The 25,836-nt window shown below is 41.5% G+C and overlaps 1 protein-coding gene across 1 annotated transcript in view; it reads left to right on the top strand.

The window, feature by feature from the left end:
• Positions 1-19,288, top strand: part of cdh18 (cadherin 18) — a 59,482-nt gene extending 40,194 nt beyond the window's left edge. Inside the window, exons 9-11 of the mRNA XM_022767111.1 lie at positions 1,122-1,239; positions 12,294-12,545; positions 18,459-19,288. Of these exons, the coding sequence (XP_022622832.1) occupies positions 1,122-1,239; positions 12,294-12,545; positions 18,459-18,964 (876 nt within the window). The 3' untranslated portion in view covers positions 18,965-19,288. The remainder of the gene's footprint in view (positions 1-1,121; positions 1,240-12,293; positions 12,546-18,458) is intronic.
• Positions 19,289-25,836: the final 6,548 nt, after the last annotated feature.

Consider the following 25,836-nt stretch of genomic DNA (forward strand, 5'->3'; position numbering starts at 1 on the left):
CAAGATTTGTGACTGACATCGGTGCTGAAACGTGTCTGCCGGTAAATAATGAAATGAGCTGATGTTTTGGATCTGAAGAGTCTGGATGTGATAACAGCAAGAGGAGGCATCTTGTCAGCTCAGGAGCCACAACACTGAACTGCGCGGTGATTTGAAGAGTGTCAGTTCCTTCACGCTGTCAGCTACGATGTAGTATTTTAACACCACCGATAGCCAGACCTCCACAGTGTGTGGACAAGATCACAAAGAAACTCAAGCGCAAAACGTTGCTTAGACAAGTTCAGAGACACATCAGACTCATTATGTTGTAAACCAAATGTTACATTATGGAGAACAACTTTGCACCCACTCAGAAAACCAACGAAGAAGTGATGTTTTCCCCTCAGGTAGGCATTTTCATGCAGCAGCCAAATGTGTTGCTCCAGTTCACTGGTTTTTTTCCACCTTGATGGAAACTAACATTATTACAGCTGAATTTTGGAGCCATTAAATCCAGAAGGAAAAAAAAAAGAGCACAGAGGCTTCAACCAGTGCCAGCCTGTCAACCAAGTGAACTCGAGCACAAACAAAGCCCACTGTTAACACTGAACAGTCGAAGACAAAGGCTCTTGCAAGTACACGAGGAGCACAGCAACACCTCAGATCTCACACGGAAGATAAGAAGTCCCCGTGGTGACAGCGGCTATCAGATTGTTTTTCTCTCAACGCCCGCTCTGTCCCTGCTCTTACTGTGCCTTTTACCAATTAAGGGTAACAAGCTGACATAAGTGGCAGTGAGGTTGCCCTGAGGACACCCCTGTCATTGTAAGATTTGCGCCCACCCCACCACCCTCTACACTTCATGGCGCAAGCCAAATGCTCTGAAATCCGAGTGTCGCTACCAGCAACTCCCGTTCCGGCGGCGTACACAGGTAGAGGAGAAAACGTGGCTGTAGGTCAGAGGAACCCGCGACTCTGTCCGATTATGATCAAACAAATCATGAGACACGAATCAGACAGTAAATCAACCCTTTTGTCCTGCATGCAGTTAGAGTGAAAAGTGATTCTAAATAGTGCAGCTAATTAAATGTTGCAGGTGTTGCCTCTGGAAAGTAATTTACCCTCTGTCTTCTGAACAATAGGTGATCCAGACTGTCACAGCAGTGGATAAGGATGACTTTGCCAATGGACAGCGGTTTTCCTTTGCTTTGCCGAGCCAGCTACCAGTTAATCCCAACTTCACCCTGAAGGACAATGAAGGTAATTAAAGTGATCAATATGTTTGTTTGCATTTCTTATGAGTTTTGCACTCTGCCTCCGGGGCAGGGCTCCGTCCTCATTGCTCACAATTCTAAGATCCAATAAGCCGTACCGATTTCCTCACACCTTGCAGGCGCAATAAAAAAAAATATGCACTCAGCCAACTGGGTGCGACGGACGCCTTAAGAGTCAAATGCCACCGGGATCATGAAACACGAAGGTTTGGCATGTTTGCGCTAATGTTGTCAGACAAATCACCCTCTTTGCTCCCCTCCCCCAACCCTCTTCCTGCGTGCGTTATTCGGTGTCGTAACAGGGCGGAAGACGGCGGGTGTTACCGTGGCAACCATCTCAGTCTCAGGTGGATACCTAGCGCCGGGTTGGTCCGCAATCACAGGGCTTTTAAAAGCTCTCAGCCAGGAGATCTCACAGTTGCCCACTGAGGAGAGGAGGGGAGTTCACAGCACTCCAGATGAATCCCTGGGCCAGAGAGAGAGAGAGAGAGGAAGGAAGGAAAATAGAGAGGAAGGGGGGAGCACAAGAGATAAAAAATCGATGTGATAATAAGAGATAAGTCTGTTTGGCCCTTGGTCCGGTTGCTTCCCACCACAAGCCTTCCCCTGGCCTCCTTCAACTACATTGAGGTTCAGAGGGAAGTTTTACAGCATTCATTTAAATGGCAGTCAGAGACGTCCCGCACCTCCACCTCCTAAGGGGAGGGGAGATGAATCAAACAAGGAAAGGATGAACTGCCTCACTGCTCCACATATCTCCTGAAGGACAATGAATTATAATTTTTTTTAGAGTGCAAATTTGGTATAAATAATTTATTGAGCAGCATTTTGCTTCAGTTTTACACATATTAACCCAGTAGACCAGCTCTGAAGTCAGCTGTTGGAGGTGAAATAGAAGTGTGATGTGTGTATTGTGTGTGATGGCAGAATACTTACTTTACTTTTCCACGTCTTTGATTTGATCCTGTAGCGGGAGCCCTAATCAAAAAATTGAGAACACCGCGATGAAAGATTCAGATCTTGGCGCTACAGTGACTCCCGTTTTATCCAGTCTAATTGAGGACTGGTATTTTGGCATCTCTTTATGGGTGTGAACATGATGTATATGTTGTGAAAAACACTTGTTAAATATTTCTTATCTTTGTCACTTCGTTACTCAGGGGTACTACCGAGAAATACACCGAGGTACACCGCTAGACTGCTGCATTCACTACATCTCTTGCTGATTTGCCATATGCTGCGTTCACAGTGCGGACTTGACGGAAAGCTAATAAAAGCTAACACTGAAAAATCACTTGTTAACCAACATCAAGCTGGCCACAGTGATGCAGTCATCCTTTATTACTGTTGCTCCTCGCTGTGCTTTCTCTTCAGTAAGATGTCTGGCAGATGATATGAGGCGTATTGCACAGTTGTGAACAGTAAAATTAAAATGTGGCTACATATACCACTAAAGGCAGAGTAGCCTTTGCTAGGGTGAATATTTCGACCAAAGAAATTATAGACACCGTGATCCTTGCAGCGTTTTTGTTTGGGGGTAATAGCTCCTGGTGGGGCCTTCCAGGGCAAATTGGTCTCACATGAGGAACAAGAGTAAGGGCTGCTCCTCGGATCAATGTGTTTGGAAAGCTGTGCTTGTATCAGGGAGACCAGGGGCATCCTCCTGAAGCCAGGCCTTACAGGCAAGTGACTGGCAGGTAGGTTTACCTGTGGGGACAGGTCTGCTTTTAGTGCAAATTAAACTCAAAATACCAGTAATCTGACAATATTTCTCGTTTATGCAAAGTGTTTCTGTCAAAGATTTAGCAGCAGTATATCCCCAAAGCATTCAGGAAGGAAACCCTTTCTTTCTTGAAGGATTGATAGATTTTTTTCTTTTCTTTTTTTCTCGTTTTGGTTTGTGCTGTTTAAGTAATGGTGTTTCATTTTGGGTGTTAGCACCCGCTGCCTACCGTCCTACATGCTTTTGTTTTTGTCAAACTATATCCGTGATATAATCCCACGTGGGATTGGCCGATTACGTGTCATGACATGGAAAGGAAAAAAAGTATTCATATTTTAATCACTGGTCATGAAAAGAACAAAGGGAGTTTTATGCAAGCCGTAGTGTGGGATAAGTAGAAGGAAAACTATTTTCTTACACCCTAAAAACATATCCTGTGAGGATAGCACAGAAACTCTAACATAATGGGACCTTGTGGTTCCTCATGCAGCTGGTCTGTCTCTCTAGGAAAGCTGTTAAAGAGCATGTTCTGATTTAGAGCAACAACCTGGACGCTTAGTTGACCAGATGACAGAAAGGCAGCTGCCCAGCAGAGCCTCTAACTTGTTCTGTTGACCGCAGAGTAGCTCCACTGGAGCAGTTAAATGCCTTAGTCAAGGGCACACTTAAGCTAGGTTTTAGATAAGGAAAGTGGTTCTCATTTTAAGAACTACCTTTTAAGCCACCTGCTATCAGACACACACACACACACACCTCCTATTATACTCAGCTCATCAATGAAGAATGGGCCAAAAGCTCAAATGACAAATCATTATATTACAGTGTTGACCATCAAAATTTCCTCTTTTTCTCCACTTGTTCTGCTGTGTAATTTATCTGCTTACTCGTTTATATTACAATTCCTCGTTCCTCGGGTCACTTAAAGTATTTCCCTCTAAATTCTTCGCAGCGCATCTGCACAAAACCCCTTCTTAATGATAAGCCGCTGCACCCCGAGTTCATACCGCCTCAGTCATCTCCAGTCACTCGGAGCCCGCATTTGCGCTCGCTCTCAAAAAGAGGTGTCGGGAGTCGTACGGCGTGCTGCTGCCACTGTGTATTAGAAGTTATTTGCTGTGTTCACAATATCGGGGTGAGAGAGAGAGAGGCACAATGCACCATACTGTTGACTCCTGTGTCTGATAATTAAAGTAAGCTCTTCACACTCGAAGCAGCTTCGCTCCTCGCTGTTGTAGCAAACCAACAGTTGGTGGCTGCTCTCTGCCAGGGCCTAATACCTCCCTCTGTTGTTGTGCAACTGACGAAAATCCCTCTCAGTCACTCACACGACTAACTCTCTCCTGACCTCCTTTCCTCCTCAGTTAGAGTTTGCTCACAGCGGATCCTCATGAAACTTGGTTTTATTTGTGGCTCAGTTTTTGTGCAAAAGAAAGAAAGAGGGATTAAAGTGGAGAGACTGATATTTTTAATGGCCACATCTTTAGTTAAATAACGAATGATTTCTGCAAATGATTCCTCCTTTTCATTCATTCCAGGTAATTTCACAATCAGGACTTTTAAAACAACTCGTTAACTCGAGCATTATGGCTTTTTCGGGAAGCTTTTCTGTCTGCTTGCAACTACATCAGATTTGTTGAAGGCTATTATCTTGTTACAATTGGTTCAATTCCTACGGAGACCTGTACTGTAACAGCTCCAGCTCTGCTTAACAATACCCCATCAGCACAGTGGTCGAGTATCTAAAAAGAAAACACAGATTCAGCCGTAAATTCAGAACAAGCTCTCTTCCTTGCTTGTGGAATCGCAATCTTTTGCCGTGCATCCTTAATCACGTTGTCGTCATGCCGATGTGTTGATGTAGCTAAAGTGCCGGATGCTCTACAGTAAATGCAGGTCAAACTCCTACAGTGTATTAGGCACCATTAAAGCAGAAAAACAAGGGGAATGCTTCTGCTCAGCTGCTCTGGGTAAGCACTTTGTGACAAACCTGTTCTGTTAAAAGCCCTTTAAAAGTATTCAACTTGACTATGTCTACTTTACAATGAGTGTAAATTGAATGCCTCTTTGATCTCGTTATCTGTCACATTGTGATGACATTTGCTTCTAAAAAGGCAATTAAACGGAAGCTATGATCTCTAAATAACCCACATACTTAAATAGATCAATTGATTTCTGAAGGCATCGTCTTCCAGTGTGCATACAGAAGACCTTACAATATTACAGTTAATCAGCTGTGTTGAAAGAAGCGCCGTCAAGTCATTGATATGTGGGACGTTTAATTAGCTTTTATGTCATTCACACTTCCCTTGCAATGGGTGTTATACTGCTACATTCCCAAACACCCATTATCTGCTGAAACAGCATGATTTGTGCGAAGAGTGCAGAGCAGCGTGTCTCGTGCTGGTTTTGTCAAAACAGCTGAAAATTGTCACAATCTCACATTGGAGTGTTTGATTAGCTTTTACTCAAGTAAAGTTCAGATGTTTCCCTTATTACTTCATATTTGTTATTTAAAGCTCCCATATTTTACAGATTTACAGTGTTTTATGTCGTGTTGATCCACAAGAAGATATATTTGTGGTTTTAAGAACCAAAAACCATCTCAATGTAGTTTTACATCAACTCTCTCAGGATTCTCTCTCGAGCTCTAGCAACAACAGGTCAGTGAGCCAATCAAAAGAGAGGAGGCTCTGATCCTCTTTTCTGATTGGCTGACTGTTTTCTGAGTGATCGAAAAAAAAATATAGTAGATTTCAGGTAAACACTTAGAGAAACAAAATCCTGCAAGGTTGTACGGTGGGTCCAGGTGGGCAGGGCTTGGGACATGACTGAGGATGGGGTGGTGACTGCTTTGTTGTGACATCACAACGTTACACGGCTGGTTTTAAGGCTCAGTTTCTGAATACAGGTTGTGTAGATTTCTCTGTGGTCTGAGGTTTTGATATTTTCACAGTATTAATATAGAACCTAGACCTGCTTTATATTCAAAAAAGACATGAAAATATCTTCTTTATACAATATGGGACCTTTAAGAAAAGGAAATAACATTGTTTATTGTTTTTTTTTTTTATAATAGAAAAAGCAAACATTGTTTTGCAGAATCCTTGCATGTGTGCAGTAAGACCTCAGCAACCAGTGGTGCCACATCGGAGCTGTGAACCAATTTGTTTCTGCATAACAGAGAAACATAATAATAGTACTCTCCAGTCCCCATTGATTGTTACTGCAAAAGCATACAGGCCAACCCATAATTAAATCAAATACGCAAAACACAACCTTATGAAGCAAACATACCATACTGTGAATATGCTGAAACCAATGCAGCGGGCAAAGCGTATTGTTTTCCACACGCAGCCCGATCATTGACTCCTATCTGTTGTCACTGCTGGCCATGATTTGTTAAGCTAAGCCTTACTGAGTCACACTAATCCTTATTGAATTCAGGGGCTTCTTTTAAAGGAGATTGTTACGTTTGTCTCTTGATGGGCTGATTGTTACTCTGCATGAAACGCTTATTATTTCTACAAAAAAATGATATTAGAATTTGAACAACTCTGAGTAATTAATCAACACCTAGTAATACCTAGATGTATAACAGTGTATGTATTTGTCCTGCTCTGCTTCGTGCGGAAGGTTTGGTTTGGTTTGATATGTGACTTGTTTTGGGTCAATAAGCCCCTATCAACCAAATAATTACAGCATAATTAGTCTAATAGAGAGTAATTACACTCTACATCTTGGCACGTGTGGACCAAACAGTCTTTTCATGAGTGCAGATTTCACCCACAAAGCTTTGGCAGTATGTTGGTTGTGAACTGTTGGCTAGAAGATGGTACTCTGCTTAGCTTGGGCTGTAGCAGTCAGCACAAGAAGAGCAAACGGTTAGCCAGTGAGATTGTAAACAATGCCATATTATCCACTCTCTGGGAGCCTTATGGTTTCCCAGTGTGTTTTTTTTTTTTTTTTCAAATAGTTTCTTGGAGCAAAAAGTGATGTGCGACAGCATCACTTGATCGTGTTTATTAAACGACATAGGGTTGAGAGTGCTTGTCATATGCTACCGTACTCAGTTGAACTTATTTACATGTAGCAAGTGCACGTAGTTTGTGTTGCTGCTTTTCCAACATTGAAATAGTGTACTCTCTACTCACTGATGATGGTGACCCTGACCCTATAGAGCCCTGTAGATAAATTAGAGAACAATAAGATAAGAATTAAATTCTATAAACTTTCAAACTACTACTGATACTTCTGGAAGCAAAAATAACAGAGGTGTGGATCTAAATACCTGCAACACTTACACAATATACACCTTTTCTTAACACGGTATGAAAATATAACCATGAGCCATCTGTAACATTAAGTGCAAATAAGTTCATAACGTGACCGGGTGTGTATTGTGTCCCACCGTACTGTAGCACGGTGTGTTGTGCTCCAAGTTGCAACTGGAGAGAAAGTTCGTGCTGAATCCCATCAGTGGCACCTACACACACCCACCAAAGTTCACAAGGAATCCAGCTAAGTGCATGTGTAGGCAAGTGTGAAGTCTGTAGAGATGTGTTTGCGTCGCGTCGTGTCTATTGTTGATTTATTTTTGGTGTGCTGTTTTTTTTTTTTGTTTTTTTTACTTTTTACTTTTTACTTTTTTTTTTTCCAACACAACTTCATATGTTCTGCAGAGAGTCAGCTCTATGACAAAGATTCACTATATGGCAAACACTTAAAATATCTCAAATTTGAATAAAGTTGCGCACCTCTTAGTTACAAAATAACACCAACTGTTTTTTGCTCAGGTTTTTGCTTCAGACATATTCATAAACATTTAATCTTGAAATCACAAGAGAGAGTTGAAAGTGACCTTATAGATCATAACTGAGTCCTAAAGTCATACACTTCTGCCAATAAAGTTTTATTTTTATGATGCTGTGAAACCTTACTTCACTTTATATCTTGAGATGGAGAGACAGGAATGCATAAGTGATGTGAGAATTATGTAAGCAATACCTTGCCTATCGTGCTAATGCTTTTGGAAGAGTGAAAAAATGAGGCCATTTGCCAGTTACTGGTTCGTACTCTGGCTTAACAAACCCAGTGCTAGAGACATTCCACAGGGTTGTGTAGAAACCTCTCTCTCACACACACACACACACACACACACACACACACACACACACGTATATTAATGCCTGTGTGCATCTTATGTGATAGAAAACCAGATACCAGGAAAAAAAGAAAAAGGAAAATTGCTTGCAAGTGATTTGCAAAATGACACAGATCAAAATGTGCAAGATCATTTTCTCTGAAGCATGAAATGCTCTTAAAAGCATATTTTCCCTCATTTCCCGGTGGTCACCTGCCTCGCACTGCAGGTAGCATCGCATAGTGCGAGCTGTCACAACACAGTTAAACTGTGACTGCGCTAACGCGTGCTGTCTCTCCTCTCATGTGGATGCCGTGTGGCTGCAGATGGCCCATCTCACTGCGGTGTTAATCAACAAGCGCACAAGCTCTCCTCCACCCACCTGCGACGAGAGACGGTTTAATGCAAAATTAGCATGGCATAATTGATGTGCACTTCCTCGTTGTGGTCTGTACAAGGACCCCGTGCCGCATAGTTATTCTGTGCTTCAAAGTGTAAAGGCTGTGACGGTGAACACAACATACACACAGGCTTGTTTGTCTCACTCTCTCTCTCTCTCTCTCTCTCTTTCTCAGTCCCCTCAGTCTTCGCCCTCTCTGCTCTCCCTTTTGCTCACACACACACACACACACACACACACACACACACACACACACACACACACCTCCTCCATTTACACCCGCTCTCCTACCCCCCTCTTCTCCTCTCATCTTTCAACTCCCCATCTCTCTTCCTTGTTATTTGCATCTCACACTCTCCACTCTCTGAAACCCCCCACCCATCTGCTTGCTGATACGGTGATACTGCGAGTCTGACTTAATAAAGCTTGAAGTACGTGTTGTCATTCCAACTGTCGATCATTATAATTATTCATAGATGGAGCAGAGATTGGAGTGGGAGGCAAGGTCTCAGAGCAGCAGCATGATAGTACAGCACGGCGGAGGTGGGGTTTTTTTTCGCTGGGCGGAAAGGAAAAGGTTGCCCCGTACATGAATCAGCATTTTTGGGAACTTAAAATATCATGTACATGTTTCATCTGCAAGGTTCTACTTAGTCAGTCAAGTGAGGCCCAAATTAGTCATCCGGGTACCTGAATCACCCAGCCATATAGTTTGAATGAACAGGGATGAGTGATCATGTGCTGTAGCAGGTGGTGTGGTTCAAACATGTGATTCCTTATCTTAAAATACAACTATTACAAGAGATATTTTTGCTTTAAATTTTCCATAAAACTATTGCTATTTGAACAGATAACAGATAAACTGATGATCTCCTGCTGAGACAAACCCCCCCCACACACACACACCCCACAGAGCCGACTGGTTACCAGTAAGCATGGCGTGTTAGATTCTTACTGGTAAACCTTCAGACCAGCGCATCGTGTGAAGTGGTCATGTGCTAGCCTGCGTGTTGTTTAAGCTTCTTAGCAGACATGCCCTTCAAAAGGAAGTTTTAACAAATGAAATGCATCTGAAATGAGCCTCAGCTGCACTGCAGATGGAAGGGTACAGTTAACGTTCTTAGCATCCCCGTGTAAGTTTGGCTAACAAGCTAGCCTCAGCAGCTACTGCATGTTAGTCTTTTAACCACAACAAATGATGCTGTAAAGCTGGTTATGAAGGGGTAGTTCTCCCAAGCAAACACATGAATATCAAGTTAACATGCACAATTCCAGCCATATTAAACCACTTTTCTACTTATAGGCTTCACCGTGCTGACCACTTCGCTTAAGGCTACCGTGTAAAGTAGTTCCTCAAATCAGATTATAAAAACATGGTCATTCAACATTTTTTTAAGTTGTAGTTTATTTATAGCAACAATGCAATTTAACATAGCTCCAATCCAAAGCATGAAACTGATGTTGTCGTGCTAATTTTCAACTTGTGTCCCTAGTTGGGCTTTTACATGTACAGTGTAATTAAAACTCTTAGTTTTCATTATCATAAAACCACAATACACTGCAAATATGAAAGTTGAGTAAAATACTATATTGAAAATGCATTGATTGTGATGTATACTCTATGAAGAGACGACAACAGCAACAACATAAAATATCAAAATATACAATTCCCATTTTTTGCTTAGTATTGTCCAGTATCAGTAAATATCAGTAAAGGAAGTGTTAACAATAAATATCAGCTTACATTCTCTTCACCTGATCTTAGAATATGTTACACACTGTAGTTTATGATGACAGTCATTGTAACTGGTGACTCGGTTTTGGTAGGAATTAGTGTGCAACTGGGAAGGATTTTATCGATACCACCGCCATTATTGAGTCTGCTTATTGGTCCGATTCCTTAATGATTTCCTGATCAATTTTCTGTGACCAAACACCCCACTACAATCCTCCCTCCTTTAAAACAGCTTGCTCCATCTGTTGGGTTGAGAATAACTACACTCATACAGAAGTGATTGAGGTGTAAACACATAATATTTATTGGATAGAGCATTTTCTATAGAATCACGCAGATTTTCTTTCATACATTTTCCAACATAACATATTGTGGCTTTGCTGAATACATGATGGATATTTACTGAGAGATGTGCATCAGTATTGCCCAGTCCAGCTAATCAACATTTTAAATTCAATATTTCATCAATTGAGTCAATGTCAGTCCATCTTGCATTAGTCCAGAGTTTTGACTAAACCTTGACTGAGAGACGAGATCCTCATTGATAGTCATGAAGAGTAACATCATGCCCATATTTTGTCTGGACAGGGTCTCCACAGAGGTTGCTGCAGGAAAGCACATGTTTCATGTGTTGCAAGGACATGCAGTATGAACGCGTGTACCACACGCACGACGCAGTTATCTTTTCCGAGCTGCAGTTTATGAACACCGCCGCCCTTTGGTGTTTATAAAACGTAATAAATAAAATTGTATTTCACTGTCACTTGTGTCACGGACAAAGTCAAAGAACAATGCCCTGTAAAACCTGGACAGACCAAGAGACACACTGCCCAGCTGTGTTAGAGACAGACAGACAGACAGACAGACAAGAGAAAGAGACGCATGTCAGCTTAACCTTACTCTTATTTGCTGGCATCAAACCTAGTTCAGGACCTGCTTTACTGCTGTTGCTGCATTTCACTCTGATCGTGTTTTTTATTTATTTATTTTTCCTCTTTTCATGACCAGAAGGATATTTCCGCTTCATCCTCTCATCAGAGTTTCAAACACTGACACCTGCTTTGACATGAGCGGGTGGTTGGGGCCCTTGTGTAATTTGCGGAGCCCTATGCAACTTGCCCAGCTCTGAAAAACACGCCGGCATCGATAAAAGGAATTGATAAGCTCGGGGGCACATGATACCGATGGTGCGGACAATTTGGAACCGCTTCAATGAATCTTACTGTTGTTTTTGCAGTGGCCTCTGGCTCAAACAAATCTCCTTTCTCTGACAACGTGTTCTCCAATGTGAAGTAATATATGTCTTCTAAGACACATAATCTTTCTATTGTGACTAGTATATTCATGTTGGAGAATGTAGGCTGTCTTATCAAGAATATGGATATAGACTGAAGTGGTTGTACACAGCTAAGAGTGCAGGCCAGTTGGAGTTCATCAGTCTCAGGTTACAGGTTAAAGCTCACCTGGGAGCGAGTGCTGACATCACAATAAGCTTATTCTCAACTTTTTTTTACAAGCACATACACGTGTTAGAGCTGCGTGTTGATTTGCGTCCTCTTCTTCGCTGAATCATACACTAACACTTTCCTTTAGAGCTCTCTCTTATTTGCCTTTTCTTCTCAGTAAAGTCAGCCTCTTTTTTTTTCTTTCTTGTTTATCTAATGGCATGTTCCATTAACAGAGGTGTTTGAGCAGAGGCCAAGGTGAACTGCTCTTTTGCAGCACATTAAAATAGTAAACGAACACCTTTGAAATTAATTAGCCTTGGCACACGGGGAAGCAGCCGACAGTGAGAAATCTACCAGCTTAAGATACTTTCAAGGCAAAAAAAAAAGAAACGATTCACAATGGCAGGCAATTGATTTTTTTCCCCTGTTTATCTGACAATTCATACCCTTAATCTAAATGTGTGTCTGTATAAATACGTAATTGTAGGCTTTACTGAACGAGCAATGCAACTGAGAGAAAACCATCAATTTGTCGTTTTAGCCAAGGGGTCTAATTTTCCCCCAACTATTTTTTTTTTTTTCCTTTCATTATAGACAGCACGGCCAGCATCATTGCAAGGCGGCGGCGTTTCAACCACCTGACCCAGGAGCTGTACGAGTTGCCTATTGTGGTGTGGGACGGCGGGGAGCCATCGCTGAGCGGTACCAGCACCTTGACCCTGCGGGTGTGCCCGTGCCAGCGCCACGGCAGGATCCGGATGTGCCAAGGCGAGGCGTTCCTCTCCTCTGCGGGTCTCAGCACGGGGGCTTTGATCGCCATCCTGCTGTGTATAGTCATCTTGCTGGGTGAGTTGGGACAGCCGCTGTGGGGACTGCAGCAGGGGTGGGGGGGGTAGCTGCCCAGGGGGCAAATATCCTGAGGGCTTGGACGGAGGAGATGGACCATAGAGGAGGGAAGGGAAGAGAGGAAGGGTTTGAAAAGGGTTTGACAAGGGCAGAGGGAGAGGAGAGGGATGAATAGACATGCGAGGACTCAGGTAGAATTTAGAATGAGGGTGGAAAGAGTTAGAGAGGGTGGCAGTGGAAGAGAAAGAAACGGATATGAAGGACAGAAGAGGAGAAGGACAAAGAGAGAGGAGGCTGGAGGAGAGGTGAGTAGAAAGGAGATGGTGAGGACAAAGAAGAGGCGGATTGGTCAGTGTGATTCAGAAAGAAGTCGCATACAACTGAGAGAATACTGAGAATAACCTTACAGTGGTCGGAGAGAGGGAACTTGAGTCTGAGACGAGTGAGGACTCATGTTCAAACAGGCAGCTCCAATCAGATTAAAACCTAAATCACGTTTATTGACAAATTGAAATTCAATTCAAATCTTCTCTTACTATGCAACTGAATCACCCCCACCCCCACCCCCCACCGCTTGGCATGTGCTTGACATTGCATGTTGTGACTAGAGGAGCAGAGGACAAGCGTGGAGGAATGTGGTGACAGCCAGCACAGATACCACTTCTGTTGATTTCATGTGTGACGGATGTGTTCTGCAGCATGAATACAAAAAAACACAGTGAGAATAAACAGGAGCTTACGTCCATGTTACCAGAGCCGCCGCAGCCAGAAAACATTTCCTCAGTCAATGATGTGCGTGTCTTGTTACTATGGCAACCGGTCCTTGAAGTGACAGCAAATGATTATTTATGTACACACCTGCAAATATTATATTGTCACTTTGAATGTAGGATGAGGACAGTCAGCTGTACTGTTCAGATTTTTCTTTTAAAAAACAAAAAAAAAACAAACACAAATCTGAACATGATGTTAGAAGAGGAAGATGTGACACAAATTCTATATCAAAGATCAAATCATTAAATTTCCTGTCTCCTCTCGGGGGCTGCGCGAGGCGTCGCACACCCTGCAAACCGAACTGCAGTAGAACATGATTAGACAAAACCGTCTAATAACACGGCCTCACCGTCGCCGCTCTCCCCTCCTCTCTTCAGCGATTGTCTGTGGACATTAGTGCGTGAAGGTTATGCATATTCATACTGGCTGTCTGCCTCCTCTATGCCAAAGTCTCTGGCTGAGGCGAACAAAAGGCCATCACCACTGTTTGGAGCGAACGCTTGAGTGAGAGACACACGCTGAATCACTAATCGTCAGCACAAAACAAAGTCTAGTTAGGACAGAGAGAGAGAGAGAGAGAGAGAGAGAGGGAGGGATAAACGGGGGGGAGGCTGGAACTGATCTCCACCACGTATGTCCTGGTGGTGTAGTGGACTAAGACGCATATTGCAATATCCCCAGGTTTAAATCCCCCTGGGGGGCTTCTGTTGCATGTCATGTCTCCCTCTCTCCATATGACATTTGTCTCTCCCTCCTGTCAGGCTTAGTATTGAGCCTCTCTGCTTATTTACACCTGGTATTAACGTGCCATCCAATCCACGGACCGTGCATTTATACCTGGTATTAATAAGAGTTTTCATTACCTTCATTCTGCTCTCATTGTGGTCGGATCTGAATCTGCAAATTATTTAGGTGGGGCCGGCAGACTTCAAGCTACTGCTACAACATGTAGTTTTGACGGGGTTTGCTTACATGAGTGGGGAGAACAACAATGTGAACTCACTGTAGCGATTGCATTTACACCTGGCTGATATTCAGTCATATGATGATCACAATGCATTCTGCATGCATGAACACCTTGGCTTAATGTTGGGTTTTTTTTCAGATGAAGATCACATGTTAATGTGTGAGGGGTGAATCGGGTCATAGATAAAGATAAGAGGTTTAGGCTTCATTATTTTATTGTTTGATCAAATATTTCCTCATATAAATGAGGAACATTTCCTTTAGTCTTTTTTTTTTCATGTAACTAAATATACCGAACACAGTTAATCCCCATAGTCGGCCAACATGCCCCCAAAAATCTTGATTATTTATTTATTTATATATATAAATCACAATGAACTTGTTCGAGGTTAAAAAAAACTCAACATGTTTCAGATGAACAAGAGGTTTTACTAATGTGGATTTAGAAATATGGACTACAGTGGTAAAGCCAGCACATTAGTGTTTATATCCTTTACATAGACGTGGCTTCCACTTTGAATTCTTGCTCGTCTTTGCTTGTCAGCTTGATTTGTTTGTGTCTGATTGTTTTCCGTCTGCCCAATTAATGTCCGTGTTTTATCTCTGTGCCCTCTAATAAGCCATCCTAATTAAGCCTGCAGAAAACCAGAAAGGGATACAAACTATCTCTGAACTGTCTCAGTTGATAAGGTTGGCCTTCTACACATCAACTTAAAAAAAAACAAAAAAAAAACAGAATATTCATAAGCAGATCATTGTTGGGATTTTACTCGTTTAGTTTCAAAGAGAATGGTAAAGAATCACAGTGGTAATTGGATTGAAAACAAGCCTAATAAGTGTATTTCTACAGTCTCTGCTTAATGTAGGATCAACTGCGATGACTTTGTTGTATCAACACAAAGCAAATACTTACATTCACTGCAATTGTAGTAGCATGTCTTTGGTAAAATATAACATTTCTGTTCATTTGAGGATCTTATTTTTAGTAATAGTCCTTAGCAACAAGTTAAAGGACGAATATGCAAAGTGCCAACGTTAGTCAGAATATTTTTCTGGGACTACAGCCATTTTAGGTCTGACTCTAGGTGATGAATGACATGGTATTGGTGGTGATATCGATAAAGGTGAAGAAGTGCTGTGCTGTATTTGTGTTTCAAAAGCACAAGACAATTGACTTTTTAAGTGTTTTTACTTGCAGTATACTTGCAGCTGAGGTCTAAGCTTTGAGAAGTTACGAGCAGCTCTTATTTCGATTAGACACATTGTGTTAGAATGCAAGACACTCCGCTAGTCGTCCAATCTTCAATAACCAGGGTATAAATGCAGCATAAATGAGACTCCTGCCGTCGCCACTGCGCAGCAAATAGATATCCGTAGACTAGAGTAATGCTCCCTGGTGCTGTAAGTGGTGTATTGAGCAACAGTTAAACCTCAGCTGGCCTTGGGTTGGCATATGAAATGACCTGAATGAACCACTGACGGAGCATTAATGCGGAGAGCGTATTACAATGTGCTGTGTATAGTGAATAGGAATATACTACAAATACAAGTAGATCACGGGCTGTGGAGAGTGCAGAGTGGTGTAGAAAATGAAAAGGTGACATGAAGTCAGTTTCTGGGTAACATTTTTTTTTGTTTTTATTATATGCAGGCTGTTTACCTCTAAACTACAGCGAGATGTGAAACTGTGAATAGTGGAAGCAAAAAGTTCCAAACTCCAAAATGTGCACGTAGAAGTAAACATAAAAAAGCAGAAATGCTTTATTTCCTCAGTGATTGACCCAGCTCACCTCACACACACACACACGCTCACATCCTTGCGTTGTGTAATTGGTTGCTTTAAACAAGTAGAGCGATAAGCACTGTCCCAGACAAATTGCATTTCTCACCCTCTCTAACCCCACTTGGGCAGCAGGTGGAGGGAAGTGAATTTGTTTTTTTGTTTTTTTTGTTTTTTTGAATAGATTAATCACATGCAGGTTAGGGGACATTTCATTTAAAAAAACACAGTGAACACTGAACAATGAAATATATGTAGATAGATGAATCTGTGCATAATTACTTTTACAAAAGTCAAACTTTCTTTTCTTTCTTTTTTTTTTTTTTTATCCAAGCCGTAATGGAAAAATTTTCTGTGTTGCATTTTACATTTAGACTTTTACACTGTCAAATTACAACTCAATCTGGGCTTGTGTAATGCCTCATGGGCTGACAGGTTGCTGAGTTACTGGACTAAGTGGTGGCTATCTGTTATATTGCCAAGTGAAACATTCTGACATCAAACAAAAAGACAGAGAGAAATAGCTGAACATCAATCCAGACAATGTTTTACCGACAATTTATTATTTTTGGCTCCAAGCGTAACTGCTGGCTAATAATATTAATATTTACCTTATACCCAAGGCTGGGTTATCAGTCTGTCCCAGAGTCCTGCAACTTATGCTGGCCTTGCGCCAAATTACTTTTCAATTGCTTTCGCTGTCACAGACAAATACCTAAAGTTGGAAAAAAAACTGGGAAAGTTTCAGGGTTGCAGCGCACTCCCATTCACAATCATTTGGTGTAAGTTGATTGTCTTAAGTCAGTTTTTTTTCCTTTTTTTGTTCTGATACAGTCAAACATGTTTAATATTATCCTATGTTTTTAGTCCTGGCTCATGCAGATAGTGGCGTTCAATGACGCTTTCTTCAGCACCAAACAGGAAACAGCGAATTGAGCTGATAGTGAGCGTGGAGGGAGGCGAGAGAATGTGAAGCGGTTTGGTGTAAGGCCGGCGTTAAATACGTGAAGTGAAGTGAGGTAGTAAAGGCTCCGGTGTTTGAGTCTAGGTCGACTGTCTTTGAAACTGCTGTGAAGTCTGTTTACCGCACCACACCATGTACGCCAAAATGGATTGCTTGAGCAGCTACAGTAGATCAGCCAAATGTGTCATTGCATCCTTGGCTTTATGAAAGCGGAAACCTCCACTTCCTCTTAATCCAGCAGCACCTTCCTGTCTCTCTATCAAGCTCTCACCTTGAATGTGCTATAAGGTGCCTCTTCCCGAGAGGCCGGCCTAACACAGTAATGTGTAGTTGTTTAGATAAAGATAGAATATAACAGTTTGATGTATGATGCCAAGATGCTGAGAAACTTTTATATCACCCCCCCGCCCCCTTGATTCTTTATGTTTTTCCTGCTGCTTACATTCAGTGGATTTCATTAAGAAGCAAAGCGACGCCTCTGCAGGAACACTGATCTGTCTCGCTCATCTCTGCTGATAGCATTATGAACTCCTTTCAGATATTGGACTGCTGCAAAAATGCTCTTCCCCTCGCTGACGCTATTTTATTAAGTGGATGTTAGTGTTAACATCTTGCAGAGGTCATCATTAACCCAAAGAGGCACAACTCTCATTACTTGTAGGAACAAGATCGCAAGCTGTAGCGTGTCATCAAATATAACTTGGCTTCATGACTTCATTAAGAGTCGGGAAAGACTGTAAGCTGGTTATCAACACGGACATTTTGCAACATCATGCTGTATTTTCACTGATGCGGTTCGCTCTCTCCATTACGAGTCTCACCTAAAAAGTGGGAGATGATTACACGAGACGTACCTCCATATGCTTCCTTGCTTGATGTATTGCATTTTGGCTGGATGTGAGGTTTGAATTGGCCCCGCAGATGATCATAATGTGTGCATTGTCGTGCTCCCAACAGCTTGCATTCAAAGAATCATCACAGCCTCGACGCTAATGTCGGCTAATGCGATTATTGATTTACAACTCCTCGACGCTTGGCCAGTTTTAGTGTCCTGATGGAAAATCAGATAAATATGCACATGAAATTGGTTGGTGTTGATTTGGTTTGCTGTTTACGAACCACGGCATGTTCGTCTGTCATGAGCTATGAATTAACGAACAACAACACAGGCACACACAGAGATTGGTATTAGCATAAAAGAAATGGCAGAGCATTGTAACCACATTCAGCTGTTCCATTATGTGATGTTCTGCTAAGCGGTTTGTTAATTTAATTGTTCAAAAAAGCAATTTACTTTTGTCTGGAGCTTCTAAATATTATTTTGCAGAAAATAACTTTATATGTATATTATTGTTGTATATGGTTTTCATTTTCTTTTTTGTGGCATCATCCTCAGAAATATAACCACTGATCTTCTTCTGTCTTGCAGCCATCGTTGTTCTCTTCATCACACTGAGGCGGAGCAAGAAGGAGCCCCTCATCATCTCTGAAGAGGACATTAGAGAGAATGTGGTCACCTACGACGATGAGGGCGGAGGCGAGGAGGATACCGAGGCCTTCGACATCATCGCCCTGCGTAACCCAGCTGCCGCCGAGGAGCTCAAGTTCCGGCGGGATGTTCGCCCGGAGGCGAGGCAGCACTGCATCCCGCCCCGCAGCCACCGGAGCCCGTCGGTGGAGCTGGACGAGGTGGACGTGCATGAGTTTATCAAGCAAAGATTGGTAGAGGCCGACTTGGACACCAGCGTGCCGCCCTACGACTCTCTCCAGACCTACGCCTACGAGGGTCAGGGCTCACCCACAGGATCAATCAGTCCGTTAGACTCTCCCGGCACGCATTCGGAGCAGGATTATAACTACCTGGATGACTGGGGGCCCGAGTTCCAGAAACTGGCAGAACTGTACGGAGAGGCAGAGTCAGATGTGACAACCTAGTCTGTGATTTCACTCCTGTTCAAACCAAATCTGTTTGAAACCTGTTTTTCAAAATTTTCAGTGAACAATATAAACAAACAGAGATGCTTTCGAACTGGTCTGGTGGTTTTCAACTTCTATTGTTGAACTAAAAACACTGCTCTATTTTTTTTTTCTCCTTTTCTTTTCTTTTTTTCTTTCTTTTTTTTTTGTTCCAGTTTGTCGCTTTGGATCATGGGTCGTTCATCTGGAAGTATTAAATCAGATTTTGAGATGGAAGAACAACAATATGGGGAAAAAGGAAAATGGTAATTTTCCTTGGTGTATATTTTTTATTGCTCAATAAAGTCCTGAAATCCATATGAGTGGATATGTGAAAAAATAAAATTGTACACTTGTCTTCTTCCTCCAAGAATGGATCTGCAGCGCTGCATGCAGCTCAGATTATCATGGTGGGAGGCATTACCAAAGGTGTTCATGATTCACCAAGCAGAGGATGACGCTGAGCCAGCCATATGCGCAATAATGACACCTCCAGTCAACATTACATTTTGTGTCATTTATTCCACGTTGCCATTATCTTTGAAACGCTCATTGAAATCAGCCATATATGGAACTGTGTGTAAATGTCTTTGATGTTAATTGAGGAGAGGTGAGGTAATACAGAACGACTTACCAAATGCAACTTCAAGCGGATAGCCTTATCACAACTGGCATTTTAAATAACATTACGCTCAGCAAACCATGAATGTGATTGACTTTTTCCCAAAGCCAAAACCTTGTGAACCCGTCAAAATGCAAAACATTTTGCTTCCCCACAAAGGCAGCTGACTGCTAATGTTATTCTAGAGCCACAAACCCCCACCCCCCACCCCCCACCCCAAAAAAAAAGAAAAAAGAAAAATGCAACCTTGCTCTCCCAAACTTTCCCCAGGGTCTCCTCATGGTCAATTTTCCAATTTATTAGGGGTTTGAGAGCCCCCTCTATAGGAGCTGGTCTCTCTGCATTGGTTCATTAATTTTCTTCTGCGTGATGCCTTTTGCAATGGAGCCGTGTAGGGAAATACAGGGATGCAGTCTTTTAGATGGTGCAGAGGAACTTCAGAGCTATGTCCCACATTCAGTAGTCTATACTGTGGAGAAATGACGAGCATCAGTGCGGATGGTGTGCTAAACTTTACTCAGTTTTAAGTGTTTTTTGCAAAGGTTCACTATTGTCCTATAATACCATGCAAAAAAAAGGGTCATGGAGCCACACTGCTGGATGAAGAAGCTGCAAGGAGCTGTAGGGACACCTTGAGGAACAAAAAGGTGTCCCTACACAGAGAAACAAACTTTTCGCACTTTTCATCAGCCCCAGTTTGATTGACGTCCTTTAATGCACATCTTGTATGAAAAGGTAAAGTACACTGATTTATTGAACACTAGTTACTACAAGGATTAGTGGAAAGTGTAACACAGTATTTGTGTGCAGTATTGTGTTGACATGGGACACACACAGAAAGAGTCATGTATGATGGAAATCGAGCAGCGGTTTCCAACCTTTTCAGACTCACGGCCCACTTGAAAATCACAGAAATGTTGGCAGACCACATCAGACCCCACGGCAATATGGAGGACAAATAATGCATTCTCAGAGCACTTTTCATATCAATGGTAACGATTGAACATTCAGGAATGAAATGAAAGGCTTATCACAGTGATAGGTCTTAGTAAGAGAAAAAAAAGACCTGCTTCATAATCAAAATTCACCAAAATTGCATGTTTTGCTGATGATTTGTCGGCCCACTTGCAACACGTTTGCGGCCCCCTGGTGGGCCCCAGCCCACAGGTTGGGGACCACTGGTGTAGAGGATCCACATACAGTAACTGTAGGTTGGTGCAAAAAGGAGCTTGCTCATTCTAAGTTAGTTAGTGCTGGTTATGTCATTTATTTCAGTGATGTTTAGTTTAAGAGATTCTTAATTCTTTAGTATCTGCTAAGGAAAGAAGATTAATTGTCACTTTTAATTTCTTCTCGGTATAATAGCAGCCTTTTCCTTCCGTGTAAGGAATCATGTCTGATGTGTTCCATTCAAAGTGGCACCACTGACATCTTTATGATACTTTATATGATACTAAATGGAAGAAAAATTACATCCATTAGCGAACAAGGGAATTACTTCACATTTATCACTTAATATGTCAAACAGACAAGAAAACTAAACTTCAAAGTGGTGTCATTTGGTGAGCTTGGAGTTAAAGTCGCCGGCTCTCCCTCCCAAAAGGTACGATTTGCTTTCATTTTGTGCCATCAAGCACTTTGTAAAAACGGGGTCATGTCTGGAAAGTTCAATAGCTGCCACAAATGGTGAGCGTCTCATTTTTTTGCATCAAAGTTGCTCTGCATAATGATGACGGGAAACAAAAAAAGGACTGGGGCGCTAACTTCAGAACTCACACAAATGGTATCACTTTTACATGTTGATTAGTTCTCTCTTTCTCCAACTTCTGTCCTTGTGCTCTTGTTCAGTGTTGGTTCAGAAATGCTGACAAGACGAAGGGAGGATGATGAATATTTTACTCGTTCCACTCGTACCTCCTGATATCACCACACTCTCCTCACCATAACAATCCCATGTCTGGTTTTTCTCCTTCGTTTCCGTGCTCATTAATTCCTTCTGCTCGCAGAATGATTGTGTTTTTTTTTGTCTTTTCCGCAATTGGATTGAAAGCAAGGAGACAAGGACGGAGATTTTTCCAACATTTGTGAGGAGCCCAAGGGCTTTGCCCACGGCAAAGGTCATAAGGTAGCCGACGGCAAGTGCGGACGCTGCCAGAACTGACATTCAGTGGCTATTTTCTTGCTTATGTTTCCATTTGTGGCTTTGTGTTTGAATTAAATTTGATTATCAGATGAATGCAGCAGCTGTCACTCAAACCCCCACAATCTATTATCCCCCTCCTTTTCATCCATTTTTTTCCCCCTGATAGGGAACATATAGCCCACAAAACTGTAACTTTTCCAATGACTCCAAGTCTCCTGAAGCGTCAAAATTTCTTTCCTCAGGTAACAAATATACCATCGCCTGTCCTGGAGGGCTGTGTTTGTAAACAAGTAAAAACAGGACATTTAAGGTAGTTTTGGGGGGAAAAAGAGGAGGCCTTTCTCTGGAAGATGGATAGTTGCATCCATACAGCAGGAGAGTGCTCCAAATGGTGAAATTGTCTGTGAGCCAGAAAATACAGACCTGCAATTATTCTGTTTCTGTGACCTGAATCGTGTATTTGTTATGGGATTCCTGAGGGAGCCTCTCAGGGGCCTTGGAGACACAAAAAAACTCATTTGTACACTTGTTTCAGTGACATAATTAAGATTAAAGAGGAGAGTCCACCAATTTTAATCATTTTAATAAGTTTACTCATTATGGGAAGTTCTTCTCAACCAGTGACTATAACAAAACAGTGACTATAATTTCCTCTGTGGAGGAGCTTGATGATGTTGTCAGGGCTTTGTTTTTCTGTTTTTTTAAACAAAACAGCATTAACAGAAAGCCTGTTGTAAGTGAAAGATACGTTTGAAAATGCATTATGGGTAGTGTAGGACATAGCATATTTAGTGTCTGTCCTACAAGACAGATAATCGTAGTCCCTTCTGCGCCATTCTTTTTTCGCTGCCAAATCTTTGGAGCACCACTTTTGTCAGGCAAAAATGGTAAATACTCTCTGGTTCTCGACGCCAGGGACTGGCATGCGCCGGCCCCTGACCCGGTCTGCTGCCTAAGCTTGCATCACACCCCAACCAGATGCCTGTTCCAGCATGTGGTGGGCCCACAGGGAGAAGGAGGCCCCCAGGGTAGACCCAGTACACACTGGAGAGATTTAATATCTCATCAGGCCTGGGAACACTTCAGGATCCCCCAGGAGGAGCTAGAAAACGTACCTGGGGAGAGGGAGGTCTGGATTGCTTTGCTTGACCTTGAAATTATTAATATTATTGGTGCAAATTTTCTATTTGCAGATATTTTTTTTTACATTACAGATTTTTTGAGAGAGTTAAACAGAAAGTTAAGTTTAAGTTAAGTAGCTTTATATAATATTTAATGATGATGTGAATACTGAAGCTCATAATTTTCAAACCCTAACGCAAACTTTTGTACCATTGATGGTGTTCAAGTCAGTAAGCAGCCCCAGAGCAGAAAATCATTTGCTCCCTCTAAATGATTTAGTTGCATGATTAACCAGTTTTACTGTGTGTAATTAAGGATCCTATTGGACTTGAAGGCACTGAATTTGACCCTTGATGGATCCTGTAGTCTGTGAACTACGCTGTAGTATCTCCACACCAGACTAATGACATGAAATCAACATAATTCCCCTCATTTGATGCAGTGCCACTCTATTGTACACAGCGTGTTCTTATCACATCCATAGGCATGCAATTTGTGTAGAGGATAAATCTTGTGGAGAGTAAAGCTTTTTAAAGAAGGGGGGATGTTTTTTATTATTCATGACAGGAAAAACTAATTAGTTACTTGTAAGGTAATTACACATACATGACACTTACAAGAACAAGTTTCAGCTGAGAAATGTTAATTAATTAAAAAAGTGGCATAAAGTTTCCAAAAGAGTGCCAAATCGTGCTTTTGTGCAAAAAAGAAAATGAATGGTGAGATAAGTGTTAGACACCAAGAGGTTTACATGGATTAAACCGTCACTCCCTGAATAAAGATTTCTTCTTTATGGAGCCACAATCTATCAAAGCTGTGCCCATATGTTCCCAAGATAAGGCAGGGGTAATATCTCATGAGGATATGTGTTGGGGGGCGGGGGGGGGGTTAGCTCCCGAGGTTTTATCTTTTGTCAGAAGTAGCAGAATGGATTATCTTTGAAAATACTAGTCCTATTGCGAGAGGTGATGGTTCTCATGATGTTTTATTGTCTCCTTCACCCTTAACACCCTCATATCTCGTGGAAGAGCAGCCATGCATCATACAGTAGAGTTTGTTTACTGAGTGTGTTTGCTTACCAAAACAGATTTAATTGCACTTTGCATATCAGGTCAAGGATGGATGTGCATTTATGTTTGTGTGTTTGACTGCCTGAGAAGTAAGGTGTGTGTATCTAGGGTGATTTTTTTTCTTTCTTTTTTTTTTTCTTCTTTCAGTGGGTTGTGTAAGCTAAGACCTCAGGGCCAGCCGAGCCAGTTGGTGTTACTTTTCATAGCGTTTGAGGTCAGAGGCTTCTAAGAAGGTTTGAAGCTTTCACATAGAGTCTGATTTAATGGAGGGCGGCTTTGCATATTATAAATGTTCATGACTCTGGAGTATGTGAAGGTGAATTGGAAATAAAAGATCAAAGAGACTAAAAATCCTTTCAAATTCAAGCTTGCGATCATTAAAGTTGTTTTACCCAAAAGTTTGCAGGTTTGTTTGCGGTTTAAAAAAAAAAAAGGACTTTGTGAAAGTTGGAATTTCAACTTTAAGATGCTAAATTACTTGTAAGTGTCACATCTTCTTCCCCTGATTTTTATGAAAGTTGAGAGGCCATTATGGAAAAACTTTATGCTTGTGAATTCAGGCTTTGAAAATTAGTCTGTTTAGAGAACACAATTACATAATTCAGATTTTTTTTTTGGAGCTTTCACTGCTGTCAGGAAAAAAAGGGGGGAAAAAAGGCGGTACAGTTGTTGATTAGCATTTGTCTGCCTGACACTTCACCTCAGCAGTAACACATCATTTCCACTGACATTAGAGAATAAACACTGAAGGACTTTTTAAAAAAATCGTGGTTCAAAACAGCACCATCAGTGAGCTGGATGACCTACATAGCCTGAGAAGTTATGCAGAGGCAGAGTGGGGACAGGCTGCTGCTTCCTTTCTTTAGCCTGTGACTGAAATAAAGCTACATCATGAAAATGAATCCTCTTCTTGAATATGAGTCAGGTTCATGTGCCACTAAATGCACATAGATCAACTGCAGATTCTCCATCTTAAAATGTAATTCCATGAGTATGTTAGCGGGATTTAGATTTGCCTTCAGAATCATGATTCATTTTAAGAAAATACTGGAAATTAAGAGAATGGTGAAAAACATTTTTGATTAATTTCTCAAATTGAGTTACACAAAAAAGTAGAAACTTTTCGTGGTTGATGTCCAAACACAATCACCATATTAGACATACCCAGTTACAATATATGTTATGATGTCTGTATGAAGTGTGGTGTCAAAAATCTTGGGCCTGTGCCCGACTTTAAATCCACACCACACTGATGATGGCGTTTTTATACCATACTATACTATGACGTTTTTATACCTTACTAGACTATGATTTTTTTTTACATTGTTGTGCCTTACTATACTATGGCGTTTTTGTACTTTACTATACAATTATATTTTTTGACTTTTTTATGCCTTACTAAACTATGGCGTTTTTTGACATTTATATGCTTTACTATACTATGACGTTTTTGTGCCTGGCTATACTATGACGTTTTTATACCTTACTAGTCCATGATGTATTTTGACATTTTTATGCCATACTATACTTTCATGTTTTTTGATATTTTTATGCCATACTATACCATGGCGTTTTTGTGCCTTACTACACTATGACGTTTTTATGCAATACTATACTATGTTTTTTTTACATTTTTATGCAGCAACCATTGTGGAGTTGCTTGATGGTACAATGGTTAGAACTGTTGCCTCTCCTTGCCAAAGTTGCAGGTTCAAAGCCCATTCTTGACACCTAACTGTGTGGATTTTGCATCCTCCTCCCATGGTCAAATGACGTGCTTTAGGTTAATTGAGAATTTTTATGCTATACCACAACGTTTTTTGACATTTTTATGACAAACTATACAATGACTTTTTTAAAAAAAAACTTTTGCCTTACTATACTATGACATTTT

Source organism: Seriola dumerili, unplaced genomic scaffold (assembly GCF_002260705.1).
Source record: "Seriola dumerili isolate Sdu_G_001 unplaced genomic scaffold, Sdu_1.0 BDQW01001124.1, whole genome shotgun sequence".
In the NCBI taxonomy this organism is placed as follows: domain Eukaryota; kingdom Metazoa; phylum Chordata; class Actinopteri; order Carangiformes; family Carangidae; genus Seriola; species Seriola dumerili.